Here is a 17224-nt window from a genome sequence, read left to right on the forward strand (position 1 = left end):
ACATAAATACATTGGCTGTTGAAGCTCCATAAATCCCTATCGCTCTTCATCACAGAGGTCATAGGCTCTTTGTCGGGACCGTGTTGAATACTGGGAAAGCCCTCTACTTCCAGCACGCCACCTGCTGCTACTTGGTGTCCAAGGTAAACACACGGATCCTAAGGTCTCACCTCATCCTCAGAGCAGCTCCGATGACAGCCACACCCTGTGACCCCATGATGGATTGGGAACAAAGCGTGACTGATTAAAGCACCCGATGGCCCACTGCCACCCAGAGGGGGGGTGAGGAGAACCAGCTTTCCTTGCTCTCAACTCGGTCCATATGTGGTTTTTGGAGGAGCAGGAACAAACAGTGGATGTTTAAATTATGTATAATATAATGTAATCCAGCTGTGATTAGTTAATAATAATAATAATAATGGATTGAATTTATATAGCGCTTTTCTAGACACTCTAAGACGCTTTACAGTGAAGGGAGGACCTCACTAACCACCACCAGTATGTAGCACCCACTTGGGTGATGCACGGCAGCCAATCTGCGCCACAACACTCACCACACACCAGCTTGAGGTGGAGAGTGAGGGAATTAATGAGTCAGCCAATTATACAGGAGGATGATTAGGGGGCCAGATTGAATGAGCCTGGTAGGGCCAGGACACCGGGGAATCCCCTACTCTTTGCGATAAGTGCCCTAGGATCTTTTATGACCTCAGTGAGTCAGGACCTCGGTTTTACGTCTCCTCTGAAGGACGGAGTTGTGGTAATATTGTTGACTACTTATATTTGGCAAAGTCAACCCATTTTTATTAATTTACAATACTGTTAAACACAATCTGTAAAAAAACGGCATTGACAATTAATAGATAGATTGCTATGCGTGTAAAATCTTTTCAGCACCTTGGTGTGTTTCCCACACGCACTGTTGATGGATGGTCTGCTTTATCTGGAAATAGGATGGAGGTTCACACAGGTTAATCACTGACAGCAAAACATGAGCAAGCATACATACATTACATGTGTATGTGTATGCACAGATGTATTATTGTGTGTGTGTGTGTGTGTGTGTGCGTGCGCGCGCGTGTGTGTGTGTGTGTGTGTGTGTGTGTGTGTGTGTGTGTGTGTGTGTGTGTGTGTGTGCGCGTGTGCGTGTGCGTGTGTGTGTGTGTGTGTGTGTGTGTGTGTGTGTGTGTGTGTGTGTGTGTGTGTGTGTCTGTGTGTGTGTGTGTGTGTGTGTGTGTGTGTGTGTGTATGTGTGTGCGTGTGTGAACATGCATTGGTTGCATATAGAAAAAAAAGTTATTGGCCACCTATATATATACACCGGAGCAAGATGATCTATTATTTCGTCGTAAGTCACTTAGAAGTGCCTGCTGAATGACAAGTAAATAGTAAGATAATAATATCTGTTTGCTAGCCTAGATATGCATCATGATAGAAGCCCCCAGTGCAGCAAAGGTCCTACCCTAGTGACAGTAGATAAACTCCTCATACCCCCTGGAAATAGTTCAGAATAAGTCCCTTACCCCCCGACACACACACACACACACAAACACACACACTCACACATGACTGACGCAGGCACACACACACACGCACACACGCACACACACACACACACACACTGCACACACACACACACTGCACACACACACACACACACACACACACACACACACACACACACACACACACACACACACACACACACACACACACACACACACACACACACACACACACACACACACACACACACACACACACACACACATATTTCCTTCACTGTAACATTCTGTTTGTGTCACTAGTATCCCAATCATCCGGTGCTGTTGTAAATATACACAGCGTATAAATAGAGGTTATGGAGACCCAAGACATTTGGATCCAGTTCATAGCCGAGGGTTTGGGTTCCTCCGGGCTAGGGGCTCTGGGTGTGTGGGGAGCCATGACTGTGGTCGGATCCCAGTTGAGAGGATGGTATGGTATGGTTCCTTGTGGTGGTGGTGGCGATAAAAGCGTCCTTCCGGTGGATGGAGATAGGACGCTGCTGTATGTTTTACTTAAGAGAGTCTAGGCCATGGAAACAAGCCTGTTATAGCGACTGGATCAATCCCAAACACTGGGCAACACTGGCCCATAGATGGTACACTCCGGTGGAACTGAGGTCACATAAAGATCTACGTTATGTGGCATGTCTCAATTTATGCATAAGCTGAATTACTCTTTTGAGGTCATGCATTTTTCTCTTTCTCACTTTCGCATCCATCCTGAAGTATGATCTCATCAAGTGAGGGTGCTAGTTAAAGCTCAGTGGAAGTTTTTGTCCATGTGTCAATGTGTACTTTAAACTGTAAAGCTACAGTGAATGGGGGATCTTGTGAGGTTGCGAACTGGGGGATGGACTGTCCCTCAGTAGTAGAAGGGAGGGCCTACCGTGACTCCCTCCTTGCTGCTCTGCCTGCATGTGCCATTCGTCCTCTGCAGCTCGTCCAGAATGCAGCAGACCGGCTGGTCTTCAACCTCCCCAAGTTCTCCCACACTATACCGCTGTACCCTGCACTGGCTACTGAGGCTGTGACACTGTACACTGGGCTGGTGTTCTTTCCCCCAGTAGAGGCAGCTGACCTGGGAATGGTAAAACTACAGTGAACCAGGGATCTGTTGAGGCCGGGATGTTATTCTGTCCCCCAGTAGAGGCAGCTGACCTAAGAATGCATGCGACAGTGTGGGGGATTCCTGTCTTTTAACAGTCTCTTTGAACTGAAGACATATGCACCTGGAGTGCCTTTGTGCACTGATGGCAAGAAGAAATAGAGGGGGTGGAATTCATATATGGAGAGAACTATAAATGAAGTATTGTTTGCTTTTCCAGGTTATAAGTCATTGTTTGTAGTCATATTGGCTGGTGTTACAAAGTATGTATTATTAATTATATCCAGGTTACATCCGTCGTCCTAACCCTAAAGCACAATTATGTCCAAAACCAGTTTTATCATAGTTTTTTGTTATCATTAATAAAATCTCCATTTAACTTGTATCCCACTATGCATTACAATTTTGCATAGTTATAATGATGTTAATTATTTGTTCATAGTTTAAACTTCAATGTTAATTTGTAGGGTGTATAAATGTCAAAAAGTGAGGAAAAAATATTTTATTGATGTTTGATGTCAGATATCAGAACAAATTGCTTATTGCTAGAAATTAGCGATCTGTGAAGTCTCTGGCCCATTATATTTCACATTGAGCACATTTAATCAGTCCTTTTTCCAATTGCATCAGATTTATTTAATAGCTTGCAATGTCCAGTACTGATGCCAAACGACACACAAAAATAAACATAAAAGGGGGAATATGCAGAGGATTAAGTTAGCTAATATCCATCCAACATATTTATGTGTGGATGGATAATTCTGGTTACTGTGCAACAACGTATGTGTCATATTTAAACAATTATGACATTTATAGAATAAAAATATACATTCTCTGTCTGTATCAAATACATCTCTATATTAACGTATTGTGTTGTGCAAGAAGGTGCAAACAAAAAGTTAACAAAAATTCAAAGCCATCTGATGGATTTTTAACTGTTAAGGTCATATTTACAAATTCAAACACACTTTAGGAACATAACAGGTAAGTAAATTAATCCTTAACCATAATATGTAAAAATATATTTTTACAGTTCAAATACAAATAGCAAAGCTGGTTTAAATCCTCTAAAAGCCTGTATCAAATGATACATATTCCTGAAATGCGGACAAAAAGAGTCGCCTTTTTCCGATGCATCAATGAATTCAAGGATTTTCTTCAATCTGAAATAAAAGAAGAAAAATAGAAATTAGGCTAACAGACTACTTTTCATGTTATCACCATATCTAATACGTTCTTGTCTGGTTTTCGTGTGTAAACCTTCAGCAATAGCTCTGTTTCAGACTTTGGTGTCACCTGCTTTCCCCTCTCCCGAGAGGGGTAACTTCTGCTTCAGCCAAATATACCCTCTGCCTTGAACTTTGACCGCCCTGTGCTGGCTAACATCTGTTTGAGGAGAAGGCTACCTGACATAATCCTTGCACACATCTGTTGATGTGATTTATGAATAACAGTTAAGCCGCTCCAGACCGGCGAATGGCCCATGGCTGACCTTACTCTAGGCTTCAGAGGGATAGTCCCGCTACAGGGACGACAAACGGAAGGATAATACGTACTATACAAGACCTAAAAACATTGTTGGTGTCTCGACAATATAGTCTTCTTTAAGTATGTTCATTATGGTCTAGCCCCATCGCCACAATGATATTACACACATTACAAAATGTAAGACAATGTTCGTGTTTCGACGATATTGTTTGATGATTTCAGTTATTAACAGATACTTCTGTAAAGTATGTTTACTTTATTGTTGTTTACTTTATTACAAAAATGATACTGCACACGATGTCTGTGTCTCGAGGTTAAGGAGATTTGATTTCGGATATTAGCGGATACCTCTGTAAAGTATGTTCCCCATGTTGTAGCCCTATGGCTACAACAATGATAATACACATGAAACAAAATCGTAAAATGTTGTGTCTTGACTGTCATGTTTAATGATTTTAGCCATCAACTCTTCTGTAAGGTATTTTGTAGCCCTGGGGCTACAATGGCGGGAGTCAGCAATTTACGAACACAAAGTGAAACACAAGGACCGATGCACTCAAAATGGTTTACGGCTCCCTTGTAGCAACGCACTCGGAACTCCTTTCAGTCCATCATATATTTCACAGAGGGCTTTGTTTGCCATGCCGGCCCTGCCACCCGGCCCATTACAATCTCAAATTGTACTGGCCTTAATCTTGAGCGTATCCATTAAAAAGAGTTTAGGTTTAGGATTGGTAACGTGAACACAAACAATAGGCTCCGGTTGCAGCGACTAAGTCCTCACATAGGGGACCTGTGGCTCTGTAGTTCTCGGCCGCAGCGAGTTGAGCCCCAGGTAGAGATACGGATCTACTGAGGTTAGCTAGTCACAATGGCGGAACCCAGTTGCTGAAAGACAGTCACATTCCACGGGGGATTTTGGTTGGGTTTGAAGAAAAGACTGGCCTGAGTTGAACCCCAGAGGGACAATGTTGACCGATGTTGAATGTTGCTAGCCTTACGCTTCATCATTGTCCTTTGCATCCACATTTGACCCACATTTTAATTGCTCTTAAATCACAGCAAGTCCACCTCATAAGTTATTACAAAGATGTATTCTGATTGATTCTGAAAGAAGCTTGTTTTAAATAGCCAGAGGAACTTGAATGAAGACTTTAAATAGTTGGAGCTTGTAGAATACTGAGTGTGGCAGAAGAGTTGACGGATTCACTATCTAAAGGTTAACTGACCTGAACCACAATCCAGATGGAAGAAGGTTACAAATGGCAGGCTGATTTATTTTGAGGCTGTCAAGAATGAAATGGAAGTGTTTGAAATGTTGCCATGAGTCTAATTTATATTTTCCTTTAAAACAACATGAATAAAACCAACTTTGTAGTTCAGCAGGACTTAGTACAATGCTTGCTTTCTCGCTATATATAGCTTCACCTGGAGGGAGCAAATGTCCCTCAAGGGGTATACTTTATACACTAAGATAATTTTTAAATCTGTAGTCCGGAACGGGCGGTTTTGAGGAAAAAAACAGTAGATCGGAATCCATTTCCACAGTTACAACCTTTTGACTCGCTTGTTTGTTTTGAACTTACTCAAACAATAGCCTTTTAGGTCTCCAGGTACTGTACATTTCTTAAAAAAACTATGAACGTACAAAGCACAAAAAACCCATTTTCTACACCATTTCCTTCATTCCCACTTCATGTCTCCATATCTGCAAGTTCTTTCAAATGTTTTCCCTCAGGCTGTAGCTGAGCACGGCAGGGCGCTAAATGCTACCTGCACGTTTATGTGAGTCCCTTATCAGACCAGGTGTTTGTGAGATCAGACCAGATCCATATCAAGATAGGAAACACAATGGTAAGAAGTGCGTGAAAGAGAGAGAGAGAGAGAGAGAGAGAGAGGGAGAGGGAGAGGGAGAGAGGGAGAGGGAGAGGGAGAGGGAGAGAGGGAGAGGAAGAGGGAGAGGGGGAGGGAGAGGGGAGAGAGAGAGGGAAAGGGAGAGAGAGAAAGAGGGAAAGGGAGAGGGAGAGAGAGAGAGAGAGGAAGACGGAGAGAGAGAGAGAGAGAGAGAGAGGGAGAGGGAGAGGGGAGAGAGAGAGAGAGAGAGAAAGACAGAGAGACAGAGAGAGAGAGAGAGAGAGAGAGAGAGAGAGAGAGAGAGAGAGAGAGAGAGAGAGCAACATCCACACACCAGAGAGCAGCTGCTCGCCCTGCTCCACGTCTGCAGTGACTTGTCGGGTTGGAGGCAGAAGAATGTGACTTAGTTGACTCGGACTCAGGGGCCGCCATCATTCTCCTCACAGTCGACGAGTCTTCCCCTCTAATTATGAGGAAGCTCTGACCTGTGGCCCTCTCAGAGAGAGCCCAGGAGCCTCCAAAGGGTCATGGAAACCTGGCATCTCGACAGGCCCACATAACACTGAGGTGAGGCGTGGTCCAGGCATCACACTCAGAGAACTGCTGACAAACAGCAGTGGTACATCTGCAATGGTTGAGGCTCCTCAATGACGTCAGGGTTTATGTTCATTATTTAGTTATCAAGCATTTAAAGATGTCCTTACAGTGAATTTCCTGATACATTTCATAAGGAGGGGGTAAGAGGTTTGGGCTTCTTGCTCAAGGGATGCCTACTGCAGACATTTGGGATGTAAACAGAACCTTTTGGCCTCAAATCAAACAATACCTAAACCCATAATGATTGTGTATTGGCTGCATCCACAGCCCACAATTTGGGTGATTGACTAACAACTGACCTACTGATCACTCAGATCACCTCCCATGTCAAGCCTCAGTTTCCTCAAGAAAGCCAAGCTTGACCTCTTATTATAGGCTTCCTTTCACAATTAACGCTGCTAAATTGTTTGGAAAGCAGTTATACAGTCCATTCTTTATCCTGTCATCTTTGGCAAATTACAATTAACTATGACAGGTTGTTAAGACATAGGATCCCAGGAAAAGCAAAAGGACAAATACGAAAGACCCCAAAGAATATGTCATTCATGACAGTCGTATAATTAACACATGATATCCAGAGAAACAGTAACTTCGATCCATGAATGCATATATTACATAGTGTGGGTATTTTGCAGTCAAAGTACTGATGCTGTGGACAACTGCATACTACTCATCTACAAATACAAACAGAATCTGAAGATGTTTGATCATCACAGGTATTAGCATTTGCCTTGTCACAGCCATCTTATCTCATTACAAATCAAAAATTATCGGTTATCGAATTATCGTGATCCGTTCCGATCTAAACCTACATAATAAATGTAATCCAATGAAATGTAATCTGATCTCAGATGATTGAATGTCTTCTTATCTGAACAACTGCTCTGTAAACGGGTGGATGTGTGAAAGTTGTAGGGATGATGCTCTGGAGGACAGATACAGATCAGTTCCTAGAACAGCGTAGCAAGGGGCCCTGGAGGGTTTTGACAGCAAGATGCATCAATCCTTTTGTAATTAAAGTATTCAAGTATCTACAAAGGTTATGTTCTAGAACTCTTGCCAGTTGTGAGGTTAATTTAGAGCTTTCTGGCCTTGCAAATTCAGCTAGAATGCATATTTCAATCAAAGAAGAAAGGGGTATCCTCCCCTTAGAAAAACCGAAACAGAAATCCAGCTGACGTGTACTAAGGGTCGCAGGGCAAATGCGGTTAAACAGTGTGACAGGTTGGCAAGTTGCAGCAGTGTTTGTGCTGTGCTTGACTCTGCTGGAACAACTGTAGTCCGTCTCACAACATGATGTGCAGGAATGCTCCGTGCACATTTTTCCACGCTTGACACTGAACCTCCCTCATTCTTCTAGCAGTCAAAGACCCCATTAATTCAGACCCTGTCGAGACAGACCATCAATACGGACCTTATCCTTACAGACTTTGTCAATACAATACAGATTATAATTGAATAAAAAAAAATATGATATGTCTTCAAGATTAATGTTATATCTAAGTGCACTGCTTTTACTATATTAAAATAAATATATTTAGACGCAATCTATTACGTAGGATTAGATTACCACTCCAATATTAGAGATGCTTTCTTCAACAATTGAAAATGTATGCAATGTGAATGTGATGTTATTCTCTGCTGCCTGTCTGAGCGACCGGAAGCTGTGCTCCTTATAACCAAGCTTGATCCAAGTTACAGTATACTTGAAATTACAGAATACTTTAAATTACAGGATATACTAACCGTACCCCATTATAAAACAGCTCCCCTTTCCCCTTGCTTGCTTTCTTCCATAATAATTACACTTACGTATCACCATAACAGCCCCCAACCAGACACAAAAATGTGTTTCCTGACTGATAACAAAGCATTTTAAAGTTCATGGACAAACTGCTGTCCCTCACTTTACAATTTGAGGTTCAGCATCTTGTTTCTTCTCTGGCTGCCAGGTGTTCCCTCCTGGATGGTGGTGGAGAGAGCCCCCCCCTCCCCCATCGCTTCATCCGGGCCTCCCTGCAGTAAAGGGTCCCAGGTGGGGATGGGAGGTCTTAACCACGTCCAAAACCCCCCCCCCAACCCTCTCGTTTTCCTCATGGAGGAAACCCGCTGCTCTGTCTGTCATTACACATGAGAGGAGCTGCCGTCATTCTCCCGCAGACATCAGATCATTAGAAAGTGGAGCAAACGAATGGCTAGAATGTAGAGAGTGTATTAGTGGTTTGTAAAGTGTTTGTTTCTGACTCCCCAGACATGCTTGTCAATTATTTGTTGCCATGGATGGACTCTGATTACAGTCCTGTTGACTAGAACAGACATTTTACATGGATAGAAGAAGGACAGACTTTTTTAAACTATTTATCCTTTAGTCATTTAGGAACCACTTAAGAAATATAAATTGATTTGGTCATTAATTGGCAGATAAGGGGTAAACTATTTTGCTGGGCCAAATAAATTTGGGTTTGAACTAGTGCTGTCAGTTAAACACGTTATTAACGGCGTTAACGCAAACCAATTTCAACGGCGCTATTTTTTTTATTGCGCGATTAACGCAATTTATTATAAAAAAAAATATATATACTTTTTTTTTTTTTTTTTCTTTGGCTCAAAACAAAGAAGCAGTAGCCTGACTGCTATGTTCAAGGCAATATGTTTGTAGCCGCTGTTAAGTGGCTAATAACAGCGGCTCTCGTTCCAGTTATGTCCTTTATGGCCTGTCAGAATCATATCTGTTGTCCCAGCATGGGTCCAGTAAAACTCTCTAAATCTCACCACTCTCACCACCTAAACCAGCTGGAGGAGACCAGTATATGCTTCACATAGTTGAAGTTGCACACCTCTTCAGTAATCATTCATAATACTCACGAAGGTTAGTAAAAGAAAAAGAAAAAAAATGACACTGATAAGTTTCAACTGAGAAGAAAAACAACTGCCTAGGGCAGAAAGGGGCTTCCGAAGGGCCCAGTGGAGAATATAAGCAGAGAAAACCTGTTGTTCTCCAGCGGGAAATAAAGGGGTTTTCAGAAGGCGACTTTTTTTTGTCTAAATGAACGTGATCCGTGGCCGCTAATGTTCCGCCACTGAGGTCTCAAATCGAAGCCTTTCATCGACTCTTAAGAGGGGTGTGAATTCCGCCAGCCCGGTTTCCCGGCCTTTGTAAAGGGTTTGTTGAGTAAAAAAGAGAAAGCACAGGTACAAATCCAGGGCCTTACAATGCCACACACACCTCCGTTATCTTAAGAGGCCCCAAAGCTACAACTCTGAGCGGGAAAGTAAAATCCCAGCTGAAGGACATGAACAGTTATTCAAATTATGTTGTTGTGTTCGCCGGTACCCCCGAAGACATTAATAGAAACCTAAATTATTGGATTGGTTGGGTTATTTATTTCATTATTAAAAGTCAACAATATTGATTTGAAGAAAAATGTCAAGAAAGTAGAGTGCAACCTTGAATTGTTTTAACCTTAAAGGAGACATATTATGGTGTTTTCCCAACAAGTAAACATAGTATTTGAGTTCCAGAAAACATGTTTTTGAAGCTGTTTGCTGGAAATAGTTTTTAGGAAAAAGAATATCGTCTACCGCTATTCCCCTCTGTTTCAGTCCCTTCAGAATGCGCTGTTTCTGGTGTCTGTAGCTTTGATGCAAATGAGCTGCTGCCCATTGACCAATGAGCTGTCAGACTGAACCACAGCATGGAGGAGAAGGGCTTGTTGCCGTTTGCTGACTCCTGGAGCTCTATATCTATATAATATAATATAACATAATAATAATATTATATAAGGGGATTTATATATCTCTCTAATATCACGGCCAAAAGCTATGTGCGCCTCGGATGATATTATGAATAATAAAGACTGTGTCTGACGTCTCTGGTACTTCCACAAGTAAAGACTCTGGCGGACGAGCAGCTCCGGCTGGGGTAGCTCGGCGGCAGTCCGGCAGCTCTGCTCCGGGAGTAAAATCCCTTTCTACTCCATGTGTCTCCTCCTCCCGACTTCCCTTCGGCGGCAGCTCCGGCGGGGTGAGCTCGGCGCCAGAGAAAGGGATTGTACTCCCGGAGCTTAGCTGCAGGGCTAGCGCCAAGTTCCCCCCGCCGGAGCTGCTCGTCCGCTGGTCCACACAATCTTAGCGATGCTCTGATTGGAGGGGAGTGGGGAAGTGGGAGGTAATATTCAAATGTGCCCCCTTCCTACGTAGGAGGGAAACTGACTCGCTCGTTTGGTAGCTGGAGGCGGGCTGCTTCCAGAAATGCGTATCTCACTCAAAATCATGTACACTTATTTCAAAGTTTGTGTGCGTGTGGGAGCACCATCTACCCAGAACAACACCCCAAATCCCAGGAAAAGTGCTATTTTCATAATATGTCCCCTTTAATTGGCACGAGTGAGAGTGAGTCAGATCCTCCATTATGTGAGAAAGCAAAAGCACTTCCGCAATGTATTTTTACCACTTCTGGGTTTTGGTAACTCACTACATGCTAATAACCTTGAGCTACTTTGCACAGATTTCTTTCGTAAGACGTCTCTATTTATAGTGTTATGTTAATTCAGGATGCAGGGCTGTAACACTGTACACCCCCAGATGACGTTTGTGGCCTGTTGATCTGGGGAGGACTCTCCCTTTACCAACACCTGAGCTGGGTAAGTGGCCCAGCAGCTGCCCGGTGGTGCTGTGCCCACCATGGTTCCTCAGACACTGAACTGAGGGACAGGTGGCTAGCTTGTCTATCTTAAGCTATGCTAGGTCCCGTGGCTAGGCTAGCCAAGGGGTGACCTCAGAGTTGTTATAGGGGTTCCCCTTCTGATCAAAACAGTAGCTCAAGCTGACAATGAACGTAATGTTCTTATCTGCCGTTGTAATTAAGTTATCCGGGGAAGGGATCTGGACAAGGTCTTTACCCTGGCTGAAATAGGAAGAGCCATTTCCTGACTTTATGCAACATTTTATGGGATTTTCTTCCTTGGCCAGACACAGACCGTAGTAGACCACAGCTTATAGCTGGTGAAATACCGGAAAATGCACAGTAAGCATATTGTGGGATTGGACTAGAGAAATTTGTTGAGAAATTAACATCAGTGTCAACTAAATGGGGGAAAGGGATTTCTATTTGTCAAAGGGGAGTCTTATGTCCAAAGTCAACAAAGTCAGTACAACAGAAAGGCTATAGCTAGCTGGCAAGGTAGCATAATGGACAAGGTAAGAGGATACACAGAGTTTTGGAGCTGTTAACCTTAATGGGAACAAAAGGCTCAGAATTGATAACTTGTTTCATTCGGAAAGTAAGCAATTTAAAGGCGTGGTGAGTATGATTAATGATCTGTTATTTGAGTGTTATTACAAGTTATAACTCATCCCTCAAAGCCATCTATCAACTACAAGTGAATGAAATGAGAATCAATATTGCCTGTCAATCAAAGTTGCTTTAAATGCAACACCGGAAACAAATAGAGGGCGGAATCAGAGAGGGAGGGGACATTTTTGTTGGGTTGTTAGTGTAAACTCCTTTTATGGCTATATTATGTCGTTTTGCGTGGGTGAGAAACGGCAGTCTGCCACATTGCCAATGCACAAAGTCAAAGTTCCCCATTATTGAAGGTTAAAGAGTGAAAAGAAACACGTGTCAGTGCTCCTTGCTGAAGTACAAGGCCATAACTTAAGAGCTGTCCATCAGACACTTTCCCGCCGCAAACATCGAAAGAGAGGCGTCGGAATATCACGCGGCTGTCGAGTAGAAACAAACTGTCGCGTGCAAACCCTCGACCCTGAGCTTATCGAAGAGAATCTACTGCCGGAACTGTGTAGGAGGTGCACCGTTTGGCAACATCGTGGGTTTATCTGTGTCCATCAGCACATCTTTAATAAAAGACATGAGGAGCTCTGTTAATGAAGTTAAATGGCCCTTTTTGTATTTTTCTTTCACTAATAACTGTGGACTGTGGTGGGTCAGGGAGTCGCCGCGTCAGGCCTACTTTCAATGAGCGCGTCTGTCGCCGATGCCTCTGTCTGAGCGCTGCTCCCCGCGCCTTCAGTGGGTTCCTTCAGGGACTCTGCAGAGGAGATGCCCTCGTCGTCCGTGGCGCCCTCTAGCGCTCCGGCCTCGGCCGGGCCGGGCGATGCAGGCTGTGCGGTGGCCCCGGCCTCAACCAGGCGTGCCTGTTCCGCTTGGTCTAAAGACAAGTTCATCAAAAAGCACAAGATGAGGTTTTCACGTTTCACAACCTATTTCATCACCAATGGCGGACATTTTGGAAATGTTGCAAACACATTTCCCCGAATATCCGCCCCAACCCATCAAGCTGGCGCTCTTGCTTGTAATTAACAGGGGGGGGGGGGGGGGGTCCATAATTACGGAAGTTCTTATCGTTTGTGTTGCAGGTGTTCTGCCCACTGAGGTGAAGGGGGTTCTGTGTGTGTGTGTGTGTGTGTGTGTGTGTGTGTGTGTGTGTGTGTGTGTGTGTGTGTGTGTGTGTGTGTGTGTGTGTGTGTGTGTGTGTGTGTGTGTGTGTGTGTTTGAGTGGGTGTATATGTGAGGGTGTTTGAGTGGGACCATCTGAAGAGGGCCACCAGGACTTGAATGGTGGACCGATTACTGACCAGCTGCTAATTAGCCAGGCAGCTGTTGGGGTCTGTGGGAAAGTATGGCGTCTCCATCATTATCTGACCCCGGGTTATGCTGAGGGATGTAAAAACGAACATGCAGTAGAGGAGGCGGAGAAAATGGCTGCTGTTGTAGACATCGTTGTGCCATGACTCAAAGACTTTGCCTCCCAAGCGTGTCTAGGTACCTCCTCCCCGGGGGGAAAGAGAAAACCTTCCCAGAGTCGGGTCTATTCTTTAGCCGATGACTGGCTCTTTGGGAACTGGAAATGTTTTCTAGACTCCGGTTGATGTGAGGGTAATTATTAGTGAATCGTAATAAACAGGGAAATTACATGTACTTAGTCCATGGCGACGCGTTAGCAGGCAATGGTGATTCATCGGAAACGAGCTGAAGGTGAAAGTAAAGATGTGTTGAGATGAGTGTGTGGTAAGCCTTGGGTGGGGGCTTTCCGCACGATATAATATATTTCACTTATTTGCACACCCCCATTGATGTAATTTCCTTTTCTTCTTTTTTTAAATGTCGCTTGTGAGATGTTCTCTTGCCATAGATGTAGCTTATTCCTCATTTAATGTTAAAGGTGCTGAATGTAAAATAAAAAATAAAAAACTATTTTCTAAATTGTGTATTGTATTCTGTGCGTGTGTGTGTGCGTGTGTGTGTGTGTTTGTGTGTGAGAGTGTGTGCGCTCATGCAAGCAAGATTTTTAGATTCCATGCTGTTTGATTACAATTGAACTTTTATAAGTTCAGTAGTGTTAACTTTTTCAAGGACCTTTTTCAAGTTTCTTCCCTGTAGCGGTTTCTCTATGTTGTTAGGAATATAACCATTTATCTTTTAAAAGTGTCTAACTGTCCACTTAACAGAAGCCTTGGGGAGGGTTAGAGGATGTGGGGGAGAAAGGGGGAGACGCAAACATGGACAGGATTGGACCTTAGTCAGGACCAGAAAGTAAAAGACAAAGAAAACTGCATTATTCTCAGAGTAGGAGTGAAAAGAGAGAGTGCAAAGCGGAATTCTAAATTAGTTTGAGTTATCTGATATTATTGACCAGCTGTCTCTGCTGCTGGTCTTCCCTAAATACTGAATATAACCCAATAGAAAAATTAGGAACACCCTTCTGAAGCCAGTGCGACCTGCTCAGACCAGTGCACCATCAAGTGGTAAACTTAAGTATTGCAATCTTGAATGTATGTTTGAAATGAATGATGTTAATGTCACAGAACAGTCTAGCTTGACATCATGTGCCCATTCTGTTTCACACAAGCACATTTTTGAATGTTCGAGTAAGAATAAAAGAATGCTATTGACATTTATTTGGTTCTCCTCTGGCTGGTTTTCGTATCGGTTCCCATAATCCTTTCAAAGGAGATTACTCTATTGTTCGACAGTGTTCCCTCAGACACTTCCCTCACTTCACGTCTCATTTCACATGTGTTGAAACATGAAACGCTTTCGATACAGTTCTCCCTGTGGGCCCACCTAGTTTGCATACACTTCCTTTAATCGGAATCTAACTGTTCTTAGCTAAGAGGAAGCCATGTGGCGCATATGTGCTGCCAAAAAACCTCAAAATAACTGCCAGATGGTAACAGAAACAGCTTGGATGTGCCACACTCTTATGAGTTTGTGCAACTGGTTAGCAAGTTGTTCTGTGGCACATGGTATGCAGAGCAGAACACACTGCTCTTAACCTCAGGAACAGTCAGCAAGAGGAATAAGGTCATCAAAATCTGCCAATATTCTAAACCCTAGAACATACCTTTTAGCATGACATCTTTCTGTGTTTAAATCTCCCTCTCAGAAGAATTCTCAGATGTGTTTTTATTGTAATATTTTAGACCTTTAGATAGTTTTTTGCTGTTTCTCATGTTCAACACTTTCATTCATTCATTGATCACAGCCTCTTAATCCTCACCCTTCTGCTCTGTCATTGGCTGCGGAACTTCAGCGACTCCAGAGTCCTTCGGCTGGGGGTCTTCAGCGACTCCAGACTCCTTTGGCTTGGGGTCTTCAGCCGGTCCAGAGTCCTTTGGCTTGGGAACTTCATTGTTTTGAGAGTCTTGTGACTTCTTTGAATCCACCTGCCCGTTGTCCGAGGTCTGCATCCCTGTGCAGCGGATGTACGACCAGACAGTGACGGTAACTGATCATTAGGCAGCATAGTTAGGCTTCTACTGATATCTACTTGCAATGCACTTCCTTGATCCCTCACATGTGCAAAACAAAAGCTTGAGTCACTTCCCGGCTTTATATAGATAATATAATTTATATTCAATATGCTTCGACTTAAATCAAGTAGTCTATGAATCTGAATCTGAATATAATCAGAGTGTGTCTGTTTCTAAGATAAGATAAGCATTTATTTGATTCCAGTAATCCGGGGGGAAAAGGGGGCAGAATTGTCTACACCAGTGTTCATAGTGTTTGAGTCCCAGACTAAAGACACTGTGTTTGAAGCTCGCCTGTTGGCATCCTTGCTAAGGATGACTTAACACCTTCCTGTTTCTCAAGTATTTTCTGAACTCACCGTCAGATCCTGTGGATTAGCCTTAACCCCGTAAATGACTCAATAGAAATGTGCGTTGATCATATGACTATTTGAGTGTGTGCAGTACTGACCGGTGTACACCGTACTGTCGCCTGGCTCAGTGTGATCCACGACCACACTGAGAGGAACACTAGCAGCCTCCGTCCTGAGGTCCACGGAGTACCTCTGTAGTATTTGCAGGAGCAACACACAGACACACAAACATGCACACACACACACACAAGCACACACGTGCACACACATACAAACATGCGCACACACACAAGCACACACATGCACATGCACACACACACACAAACACATACACATACACACACACCAGCACACACACATGATTACATATGGGTGTGGTTGTGCTGATGGGCTTAAGGATATGGTCAGTGTTTGAGGGGGGGTGTCAGTGATAATTACGCTTTGACAGTTGCGTTTGACGAAGCAGCCCACTACGATCAGCAGGCAAATCAGCACAACCACACAGATGATTGTTATGCCTTAGGAAGATAACAAAATGACTCAAAATGAATTGAGGAACATACTTATCTCAACTTGATTTCACCACAAATGTATCTGGTCAACAAAGAAGTGGTCAATTCAACTTGCTATGCTACTTGCGTGCTGCTATATTATTTCGGTCTTGATGTTACGTTTCTGCATTACCAATGGCATCAGGTCCGCTCTCATGTGACCCAGCAGCAGTAGTCTTTTTGACAACATCTAGGTTTAAAAAAAAAAAAGAAGGAAATATTTAGGCTATTCATTTATGACAGGAATAAATGTGAATGGTAATCGACATAGGAGACTCTTAATTTTTGTTGGCGTAATAGAGCAGGCAATGCAAGCGATTCTTTGTACAGTTGAATAGGCGTTTGTTAAGGATTCAATTGTTTCAGTTTACGATGCAAATATGTATGTTCAAACACCTTTAGTGGGTTTTGCTCTGGTCGTAGTGGCAGGATGGGAGCAGAGGTGGATGGGAGCAGAGGTGGTACTTGAGGTGGTCTCGGGATTAGGGGTGGTAATGGGTTTAGGGGTTTCATTGGGATTAGGGTTGGCTGACTGCGCCGACGGTGCATTAATGGCTCCGCCTCCAGTGGTCTGTTCGCCTGCAGAAGAATGTTCGACAGATAATTTTAAACTTTTAAACTTGATAGTGTTAGACCTGCATTTTTTAAGCTGTACCACAATAAAAAGATTTGTAGAGAATAATGCGGATAGGATCCAGTAGAAATTATACATAGTGCTGGTTAAAGGCAGATGATGCTGAACAATAACATTTCATTTAAATACTAAAGATGGGTAAATTAAGTGTATTGTTAACTTATTTTTGAGATTATAGTTGCAGCGGTTCCCGCCCTCTGGATATAGTGAAGATTGTTTTACGTTGGGGCGTGAGGAAAGTGGTGTCATTGGTGGTGCTGTCAGCCGTGGTGTCATTGGTGGTGCTGTCAGCCGTGGCCTGGGTTCCCTGGGTTACATCG

At 43.4% G+C, this 17224-nt stretch overlaps 1 protein-coding gene across 2 annotated transcripts in view; it reads right to left on the bottom strand.

The window, feature by feature from the left end:
* Positions 1-2841: 2841 nt before the first annotated feature.
* The window catches only part of LOC130379481 (mucin-2-like), a 15540-nt gene continuing 1157 nt past the window's right edge, over positions 2842-17224 (bottom strand). Inside the window, exons 2-9 of one of the 2 annotated variants that reach the window (XM_056586340.1) lie at positions 17127-17224; positions 16667-16849; positions 16404-16460; positions 16158-16237; positions 15818-15911; positions 15114-15305; positions 12564-12761; positions 2847-3815 (exon numbers count right to left, since the gene is read on the bottom strand). The exon at positions 17127-17224 is cut by the window's right edge and continues 61 nt beyond it. In XM_056586340.1, coding sequence (XP_056442315.1) covers positions 3811-3815; positions 12564-12761; positions 15114-15305; positions 15818-15911; positions 16158-16237; positions 16404-16460; positions 16667-16849; positions 17127-17224 — 907 coding nt within the window. In that variant the 3' untranslated portion in view covers positions 2847-3810. Of the gene's footprint in view, positions 3816-12563; positions 12762-15113; positions 15306-15817; positions 15912-16157; positions 16238-16403; positions 16461-16666; positions 16850-17126 lie in introns of both variants that reach the window. The other variant, XM_056586341.1, reaches the window with a different exon arrangement.

The sequence above is a fragment of the Gadus chalcogrammus genome, chromosome 3 (assembly GCF_026213295.1).
Source record: "Gadus chalcogrammus isolate NIFS_2021 chromosome 3, NIFS_Gcha_1.0, whole genome shotgun sequence".
In the NCBI taxonomy this organism is placed as follows: Eukaryota; Metazoa; Chordata; class Actinopteri; order Gadiformes; family Gadidae; genus Gadus; species Gadus chalcogrammus.